Here is a 10,820-nt window from a genome sequence, read left to right as displayed (position 1 = left end):
AAACTACATAAGAAATGGAAATGAAGCATTAGATTGTTTTTTGGATCATTCATCACCTGCTTCAACACCATTGATGCCACCAGCAGTTGGAAGTTCAATATCTTTGAAGAAGAGAATGAAGAAAATAGAAAGAGAACTTCAGAGTATTACTAATATAATAGAAAATCCTGACTACCTTTTTGACCAAGATTGGAGAATGAAGGAAGGAGAACTTTGATCATACAGGAACAATTAAGCAGGATTGGTACACATGTTCAAGAAAAATGGATGGATCGATGAAAATTTAACTGATCAGTTCCCGTACCAGCCCTTCTACAATTTATATGTCCATTACTAGTCTATGAGAGATATTAGAAGAGGAGAAAGTACTGAAAAAGAGGCAGATTAATTGAAGAAGTTAGACTCTCTACTATTTTAAAATACTTATGCTTTAATATAATTGTGTGGATTTGTTTTACTTTGCTTTAGAAATTTGATTATGTGTATAGTTTTGTGTCATTGTTTTAATATTGTGGCTTGGTTTGGACGTTGAATTATAAGTTAGTTTGCTTTGAAGATGTGGAAATGTGATTAGAAAAATATATTTGTAAAAAGTGTATTTTCATATGTAAAAGTTAGTTTGGTGTTGTTTGTAAAATTATTTGTTTGTGAATTATTTTTAGATGAAAATTAATGTTCAAAAAGACTAAATAAACATTGGAGTAAACTGAGAGAAATTTGAAACAATCAAAATCGTGAATTTTTAGCCTCTAGCGCTGACGGCACCGGATGGGCGTCGATAGCGCCCTCGACCCTAACTGACCCAAACACCCTTAAAATTTGTGATTTGCACAGTGAAACACCATTTTTACCCCTTGAGTCACCTTCAACCTCTGGTTTTTGCACCTATTGCTTGGATTTGAGGTGATTTTAAGGCAAACAAATATTGGATCTCATCTTCTTTAGGTAAGAGCTACACTTTAAACTCAAAATTTTTTATTTTCACTAAGGATTTATCTTACATTGCTGAGAACCGAAATTTTGAGATTTTTTGGAAGATTTTGATAAAATCCTTTGGTGAAGAACTCTTACTTAGTAGATTTAAGTTTAAAGCATTTCACATTGTGATTTTAGAAATTTTTTGGAATTTATTTGGATTTGTAGATTTACCATGGTTTGTAGATTTACCAAATGAAGATTTGTAGATTTACCATGGCATCTAGAATGAGCAAATGAAAGAGAAAAGTGGATTTTGATGATCAAAAGTTTGTCAATTACAAGGTGAAAAAAGTTTGTCAATTACGAGGCAAAAATTTGCTTCAATAGTCTACATAACACTAAAAAAGTGATTCTGAATCAAGGATTTAAAAATTTGGGAGGAGAAGTTGAGAGATTAATCAATGCTCGGTAGTGGGAGAATTTATGCTACTTTACTACCGAGTTCTACGCCAATTTCAAGGAGACTTCTGAAGACTTTGTGTTTGTTCAAGGGAAATGACAGAGTTTACTCTAAAGAAAATTAATGAATTTTATCAGTTAGAAGATGTGTATAGCTGCCAATATAAGTCATTTTCTACTACAAATTAGGCCTTGTATGAAGTTATTTCTTTTCTTACTGATGGAAGAGGAACTTGGAAGGTGAAGAATGGAGTTAAAGTAAACTTTCGTCATTCTATGTTAAATGTAGTATCCAATGACTGACACTATTTTATTTCTGGAAGAATGATACCAACAAATCATTATAGTGAGGTTACAAGGGATAAATCCATCTTGAACTTCTGTATCCAACAAATGAAAAGAATAGATGTAGGTTCTATTATTTATAAGAACACTCGATCTATTGCTTTTAGAGAGACTACTAGAGGCTTAGCACACCCTGCCCTGATCTTCACACTATGTAAACAAGTAGGAATTGATTATAGAATAGAGGAAGTGTGGATTGAACCTCTAAGACCTATTAGGCTTGTCAATATAAAGATATGAATCTCATGTTAGATGAAGATCTGGAAGTAGGACCAGGGATATTCCTTCTACTTCAGGAACTTCTAGTACCCCTACTATCCAAGAACTTATGGAACAAATGATGATCTAACAGGGAGATATTTTGAGAATGGATCATAGAATGGAAAATATGAAGGGCAGAAATGCTCACTTTGATGATTTGATAAGACAGAAGTTTGAATATGATGATGCTTATGATGATGCAATGGTCAGATTCATGAAGGGTGATCACTTAGTTCATTTTCCTACTCACCCTATTTTTACTCCATATCAGCAGTAGAATTTGGACGTGAAAAAAGAAGAAAAAGAAGAAGACGATGATTGGTGATGCTTTAGTTAGATTTTTGTTTATTTTTTATGTTTAATTGTACTTTATTGTTGAGACTGTTTGTTTGTGGACTGTGGTACTTTATTTTGTTGTATGCTGTGTTGTGAACTATGGATTTATGAGACTATTTTTTATACTGTTATTAGTTTTTCTTACTTTGTTGGATGTATTTGTAGTTAACTCTTTCTCAGCAAATTTTTATATGTATTATGTGTTATTTAATATTTTAAGTCTTATAGTTTTTCATATTAGCACATACAATATTTCAAAGTTAAGTTTCAAATCAGAACCTTCAACAGGTATGTCTTTTCTTTATGTATTAAATGTTTTCTTTAACCCTTAATATTTCAGTTCATCATTTAAAATCTTTTATCATTTAAAATCTTTTAAAAATCATCATTTAAAATCTTTTAAAAATTAAGTTTGGGGGAAGAAAAATTCCTTTTTAAAGAAAATAAACATAATTTTATTTGTCCTCAATTAGTTATATTTCCACAATATTTAAAAATTTTTAACATGACCTTTAGTATTAGAGAGTAACTTTAGATAACTATGCCTATGTTTCTAAATATATAGTAAATTTAAGTAAAATTTTTAAATAATATAGGTTAATTTTAGAGATTATGATTATTTGGTATGATAGAATAAGACTATGTTGTTCTATTTTTAGTAAAGTAATTTGTATTTTTAAAGTATTAAAAATCTATGAAAAATCTTCAAAGCTAATATAAATTTATAAAGTGAAGGAATGTGAAAAGTTTTTAACTTTAAGAAGGGGATAGTGAAGTTCAAAATCATTAAAGGCTATTCAGATATATTAATCCTCACATGAAAAGAAAAAAATAAAAAGAAAAGAAAAGAAAAGAAAAAATGCATTGAAAATGATCCTAAAAAGAAAAAAGAAAAAAGAAAAGAAAAGAAACAGAAAGAAAAAGAAGATGTGAGGAGAAGCTTGAGAAGATGCCCAATTAAAAATTGGCTTCACCTGAATCAACCTAAAGAAGAAGGCTTAGCTACATTTTCTAAACTTATATTTTAGTATTAGCATATTTACTAGTAAATTACTAGTAAAAATTAGTACCATTACTAGTAAAGTTTTTATGAAGTTCTTTTTCATATGAATGTTCTAAGTGCTTTAATATGAATAATTTGCAATTTTTCTTGAAATGAATAGAGTCTTGAAAAGAATAGAGAGTCAAAAATCTTATACTTGACTGCTAGATATTCTTATACCTTTAGTATTAATTGGAGTTATTTTAAACTTTTCTGAAGTGATGCTATTTTATCTAGTGAACTAAGATATGAAAATCTAGAAGTTAAAATCTTTACCATAAGTCATATTTTTATGTAGTAAACGAGTTACTTCAAGACAAGTAAAATTTAAGTTTGGGGGATTTTGATACACCAAAAATATATGCATTTTTAGACCCATATTTTATTCTCATTTTGGGTGATATTGAACTTTAATAGAAGATATTTTCAATGTTTTACTGCAGGTTGTTGATTTTGAGGACCTGGAGGAAAAAAGAAGCAACAAAGATTGAATTTGAAGCAAAAATGGAGAAGTTCAAAATTTGTTCAACACTGACGGCGCCATTTAACAGAAAATTAGGATTTAATTACGGGCCTCTGGCTCCGACTGCACCAGGATGGGCGTCGACAGCGGTAGTGTTGGTGGAGTGTCGGTGGAGTGTTGGTGGAAGCCCTGTTTCTAGAAGATTCGACAAATTTGGACGCTTTTGGATGCAACTATTAGAGAACCGACCTAGGCTCTATTTAGGGCCGAAATTTAATCAGAAATCCCCTCCTTTTGCACTATTTCAACTTCTTCTACTCATTTCAATTTTCCTCTTCACACATCTACATTCCACACCATTCCACACCATTAGTTAGTTATTGTTTTTTTAGATTTGAGTTTTTGTGGTGAGTTTAAGTGTGAATTCTTCCTTAAGAAGTGTTGGTAAGAGTGTTGGAGAAGGAGAAAAGTAAGAGATTTCTTCTTCCTACATTTTCTAAGAGAGGCTACAAAGGATTTGCTTTAAGAAAGTGTTTAAGATAAGTTTTGTTTGTTTATTATTGTTGTATGAACTTTCTTTTATATATAAAATTTGTGTTTTTTTGTATCTTTCTGATGAAGTCTGAGTAGATTCATTTATCTTTCTCCCTACTCTGAGATATGGTGAAATGAAGAGATAATGTTGATGTGCCGATGTTAAAATTTAAAATAAATTGTGATGGGTTTTCAACTCGGCTCTTAACTTACTTTTTGATCTGACCAACATAGTTGTTAAAATATGTTGTGAAACATATGATCCGGGAAATGGAGTATGAGTTCTACAACAGAGTGAGAATCACATTTAAGTCCATGAAGGAGTATTTCGTTCATGGGATTAAGTGCAAATAAATAGAGAAATAAATTTTGTTGGGTGTAAAATTTGAGATTTCGAGGGCGACAGACTAATAATCTCCAATTTGATCTTAGTGTTTAAAAACTAAAGCGAGAGTTAGCCTTCAGGGGAAGGGAAGTGGGAGCTCTGAAGTGGGAGTCATTAATCTCTTAGCCTAGCCACGAATTTTGGGACTAAACCTGGGATTAGCCAATGATTTTCTATAACACTATATCAGGGTAGAAAATTAAAACTGCTCCTATTTGGCACAATACATATTTGAACCATTTATCTCATCTCATTTTACCGAAACCTCATTGTTGTGAGAAAGATGCTTTTTCACATAAGAAAACTTCATCACATAAACATAGTTTAATAGTTATTAATTTTAAAATCTGCTTTTAAATTATGATAGTAGTAAATAATTTAGCTTTGATAATATCTGAAACTTTCAAAATTAGTGACAGTAATTTCATTTAATTTCTGTAAATTTCCTAGTTAATTTATCATTTCATATTTAAACATTCCCCGTGGGATTGATATTTTGGACTTAAACAGAAAATCTTATATTACTTGATAATGATACATATACTTGCGTAGCATCCCAATTTTAAGTGCTTAAAATTATTATTCATAAAATACCACATGAAGTTTTTGATACCGTTGCAAAGCGGAGTCAACTTTATAAATTTTACACAACTATATTTTCTTGGGATCAGACTTCCTAAGAGTTTTTTAGCAGAGGCTGTGAATATGACATGTTATCTCATCAATAGATCACCTCAGGCATCATTGGGTGGCAAGGTCGCAGAAGAGGTATGGACAAGTTATCTAGTTAATTTCAATCATTTACAATGCAGAAGAGGTATGGACAAGTAATCTAGTTAATTTCAATCATTTATAATTTTTTTGTTGTCTTGTTATGTTCATGTACCTGGAGTTGAAAGATATCAAAACTTGATTCAAAATCCAAGAAGCGCATCTTTCTGGGCTACAACAAAGGAGTGAAAGGATACAAGTTTTGAAATCCTATTGCAAAAAAGATGCTAATCAGTAGAGATACAGTTTTTTATGAACAATCCATGTTGCAGCAGAATCAAGACAAGATACAAGGGAACAGTTTCAGTTCATATGCAATGCAGATGGATTTAAAACATCATCTGAAAACAACTGAGAGAGTTGAAGGTTCAAATCGAACATCTGGTGATTATATTCTAGATGATCTGCAGAATTGTAATCCAACTAAAGACAGACAGAGGCACACGATTGTAATGCCCCCAAGCAGATTGGGTTTTGAAGACTTGGTCTTTTGTGCACTTCTCATCAGCAGCGATGATCCGTCAATTGTAGGGTACGTTGATTTAGACTATGCAGATGATTTGGATGGCAGAATGTCTACAACTTGATATGTGTTTACTCTTGGTGGAGGGCCTATATGTTGTAAATCAACAATTAAGTCTATTGTGACATTATCTACAATTAAAGCTGAGTACATATAGTAGTTGAAGCTGCAAAAGAAGTTTTATGGCTTGCTGGGCAAGTAAAGGAACTGAGCTTTGAGCAAGGTAGAGTTCAGTTGTATTGTGACAGTCAGAGTGCTATTTATCTGGCTAAGAACCAAGTGTGCCATGCGAGAACAAAGCATATTGATGTCAGATATCACAAGATCAGAGAATTGATTGCTTCTTGTGAGATACTGTTGCAGAAGGTTCATACTGATGAAAATGCAGTTGAAATGTTGACCAAGCCAGTTACTATCAGGAAGTTCTTGCATTGCTTGGACTTGTTGAATGTTTGCAGTTGCTAGAGAAGCATGGTGACCCAACCCACATTTCAGTGTATAAAAAACTCCATGATGTATTTCTCATAACGGGCTGGCTATTCGCCAAGGAGAAGATTTGTTAGGTATGACTCATATACCATATAAGGGACAAATGCTGGAACAAAGCGGACCAGAGCGGAAGAATCTGTCCAATCGAGGGAATTTCGTTATGTGAGTTAGGGGTGCGGGGCCAACGCCCCCCGGTGCGGTACATGGGTAGTTTGAGAATTACATATTGTACTCAGGGTTTACTCTAGAATTAGAAATAGGCTTATTTGTAACCTTAAGTCTATATCCCATTTCTTGTACTTCTTTTCTGAGATTGAAGGAAAGTCGCCGCTCTACTCCCGAAGACGTATGCATCTTTGCCGAACCTCACTAAATCCTCGTGTTCTTCTGGATTTGTGTCAATTCTTGTTTTCTTCGTCTTAATTTCTCAACAAAATCTCCACCCATATTTCTTATTTTTATCAACTTCACAACGAACTGAGATCATAATTCATAAATAATAATATTTCGATGATATATAACCAATATAGATATATATATATATATATGAGGAACTATATATATATACCGTTTACATGAAGAAATTACCCACCGGAACCCTATAAATTTCAATCTCACCCGCAGTCGGTGCTCCTGGATAAAAATCACAAAAAACGCGGCAGATTCCATCACCCATCGCTCTCAAATCTCCAGGCGCGCACAACTGCATTACGCCGCCGACACCTTTTTATAAAACCCCATGAATCCACTCTAATTCTTCCCACGCACTCCCCTGCTCTTCGTCATGGCTTCCTGCACATTTTCCCCCATCATCATCTTCCTCCTCCTCTCTCCATCCCTCTCCTTGTCCGCCCCCACCATGTCATCCGGCTTTCTCTCCACACTCCACTCCACAATAAACCATATCCAGCAAGTGAGCAGCATCGTCTCCACCTTTGCCGGAACCTTCGACGGCGACCTCCGTCTCTCCTCCGCTATCTCCGATTGCCTCGACCTCCTCGACTTCTCTTCTGACGAGCTCTCATGGTCCCTCTCTTCCGTTGGCGCCGCCACCACTGCCTCGGTCATGTCAGGCACCGGTGATCGCCATGCCGACCTTCGATCCTGGCTCTCCGCCGCTCTCGGAAACCAGGACACTTGCAAGGAAAGCCTCTCCTCCACCGGAAGTTTGCTCGCCTCGCTCGCCTCCGACGGCCTCGACACCATTACCTCTCTTCTATCACAAGGAATTCGGCAGCTTCCCGCCGGGGGATTCGGAGGGAGGAGGCTGAGGAGGCTGGTGGGAGGTTTTCCGAGGTGGGTGACGGTGGCTCACAGGAGGTTGTTACAGGCGGCGGTGGCGGCGGTGGATTTGACGGTGGCGAAGGACGGCAGTGGAAACTACACGACCGTGAGCCGTGAGTGCCGCGGGGGAGGCGGCGCCGGCAGAGAGCGGACGGCGGTTTGTGATTTATGTGAAGCGGGGGGTTTATGTGGAGAATGTGGAGATTAAGAAGAAGAAATGGAATTTGATGTTGGTGGGCGATGGAATGAACGAAACTATTATTTCCGGCAGCCGGAATTTCGTTGATGGGTGGACTACGTTTCGGTCGGCTACTTTCGGTAAGTGAGGTCTCAACCCTTTTATTTATTTATTTATTTGATACGATATGTAAATTGTAATTATGTTATGACAATTAAGAACAAAAAAATATTATAGGTGTTTAGTGCGTAAATAGGTTCCCTCCAAATTCCACCGTAAAATATGAAAAAAAACAGTGTAACAGAGTTCAATATGTTTACATAAATCCGAAAAACAAAAATGCATTATTAAAATAGAGGGAAAATAAAAGTAAAATCACAAGCTAATTATTTATGTGAAATTTTCTATTAAAATTTTCCTAGGATGAGTTTCGAAATTTAGATCTATTAATCATAAAGACATAGGATTATTGAAAATGGTTTTCTGAGTCCATCTAGTGTAGTGCACTTCTGCACTTGTGAATCTTACTGGCACACTCGTCCAAATCAATAAAAGCTTTTTGACTTGCATGGAAAGAGCGTACACAGAGCTGCGTGCGCTCCCCAATCACAACCACACATGAACCATCCCTGCATGTTAGTGGGTCCGCACGCAGCTTGCGCGCGCTCTCCATACGCAATAATTTTTCGCAATTCCCAAGGCTGATGTCGAAAGCGTTGCTCGTCAGTCATCATGCTTGCAAGGGTAAGTTTATATAATTTGTTTTGACTTTGTGATAGTTTATATAATTTTTTTTTATTTATCTAATATATTCATGTTTTTAATAATTAGCAGAATATTAAAACACAAGGTGATCCTACGTAGGAGTAGAAGTCTCCATGAGCTTACAAGCCAAACTCAAAATTTAAAAATTATTAATATAAATATACTTGAAATATATTAAATTTCAAGATTTCATAAAGTGTTATAAATATTGTAAAAAATAATATATATTATATATTTTGTGATTTCTTATTATTTATCTCTTAATTGTTCATTATATTTATCATCATATTATGATATTATAATGTTAGTTTATTTTAATTTATTTTTTCTCTTTTATTATAAAAAAAGATTATTGAAGAGCTGGTTAGAACTCGTAGAATTAATTCCGAGCTCAAAGTCAAACTCAATAGAATAAATCAAAATTATGCTCAAGTTTAAGAGGACTAAACTCCACTCAATTCATTTACACCGCTATGCTAACCACTAACTTTTAAGCTCATTGATTTCAAATAAAATAAGTACATTTCCACTTATGAGATCATGTTATGGGGATCAGTTGAGGACATTGAATCTCATAGTAATGGGAGGAACCGCTTCATTTATGTCGCCATATTCGACGCAGCTCCAGCAATCCTTTTGGCATCTGTATTTACTCGATGGCCACCACCAAAGGATTTTGCATGTAGTTTTTTAATCAATGGCACATGACAAAAGAATTAAAAAACTAAAAATAAATGACTTGCATTAATCACTACCTAATGAATTTATTCTCATATTTACTACATCTTGCGGATTCGGCACAGTTTGAAAAGAAAATTTATGTCAGAATGAGCAGATAAATGATAAAAAATAGAGATAAATATTTATAAATAAAGGATATTTAAAAGAAAAAAGTAACCTTTTTTAGTTGCTAACATATGCTTCATTTGATTCAATTTATTGTTTAATTAGTTAGCATCTGACTTCCTATTTTTTGCATCAAATCTTATCTAGCATACTTGATGCACTTTCTTACTTAAAAACTTCACTTTTACATTGTAATTAAATGCATGTCATTTTAGCTTGTTGGCTGAGAGTTTATGTAATGGCTGAGAGTTTATGTAATAGATTCTGGGTTGAGGGACTTGTATATGGAATATAAGGGCATTTAACATTAAATTTGTTCAAATATCTCTGAAAAAAATAGGAAAAAAGAACACCATAACTCATTAAATCATATTTATCATGAAAGTAACCAACTAATCTTAGAATCCAGGAGTAGCTAATATTTTAGTACATGGCTATCGTTAAGCGTTGAAGAATATATATGGCTAATGTTTTTTTCATTTTTTTTAAGTGAACTATTTAGTAATTTTTGTAGGTTTTATTGAATTCAAATTTACATGAATTGTTCATCTCAACATTTGGCTAAAGAACTAACATAATATCAATGAATTTACTTAAATATGATTTTACCATTCAGCGTTAAAATGAAATGTTCCATTTGGGACCGCTTTTTATGTATAAATTGCAAGGATATTTATTAATTTAAGTGAGTAATTTATTCGGCTTTTGTTGAGAAATTAGGGCGAAGAAAAACAAGAACGACACAAGTCCAGAAGAATACAAATAGATTTAACGAGGTTCGACAAAGATGCCTACATCATCGGAAGCAGAGCGGCGACTTCCTTTTCAATATTCAGAAAAGAATACAGAGTACAAGATTCATCTCTCTCAAATACCTAGGATTACAAACATGTCTATTTATAATCATTGAGTAAACCCTACAGTACAATATGTAATTCTCAAATTACCCTTGTACCGTATTGTAGGGCGTTGATCTAGCACCCCCAACTCACATAACGTAACTTCCTGATTTGAGCAAATTCTTCCGCTTCTTTTCAGGGTCTGTCCCTATATGGTATATGAGTCATACCATAACAAATCTCCACCTTGGCGAATATCCAGCCCCTTAGGGAAAAAGATACCTGAGAGTTACACCTGCACCAATGTGGGTTGGGCCACCATGCTTCTGTTGCGCCCACGCTGATCTCAACCCACTAAATTCCAAGAGACACACCTCTTCAA

General features: G+C 34.3%; 1 protein-coding gene across 1 annotated transcript in view; it reads left to right on the top strand.

Moving 5' to 3' along the window:
- Positions 1 to 7,183: 7,183 nt before the first annotated feature.
- Positions 7,184 to 10,820, top strand: part of LOC110033510 (pectinesterase/pectinesterase inhibitor PPE8B-like) — an 8,590-nt gene continuing 4,953 nt past the window's right edge. Inside the window, 2 exon segments of the mRNA XM_020737512.1 lie at positions 7,184 to 7,919; positions 7,921 to 8,128. Of these exon segments, the coding sequence (XP_020593171.1) occupies positions 7,311 to 7,919; positions 7,921 to 8,128 (817 nt within the window). The 5' untranslated portion in view covers positions 7,184 to 7,310.

This window comes from Phalaenopsis equestris, unplaced genomic scaffold (genome assembly GCF_001263595.1).
Source record: "Phalaenopsis equestris unplaced genomic scaffold, ASM126359v1 Scaffold001203, whole genome shotgun sequence".
NCBI classification, from domain to species: Eukaryota; Viridiplantae; Streptophyta; class Magnoliopsida; order Asparagales; family Orchidaceae; genus Phalaenopsis; species Phalaenopsis equestris.
The sequence above is the reverse complement of the archived record's forward strand: the minus strand, read 5'-3'. Positions and strand labels throughout refer to the sequence as shown.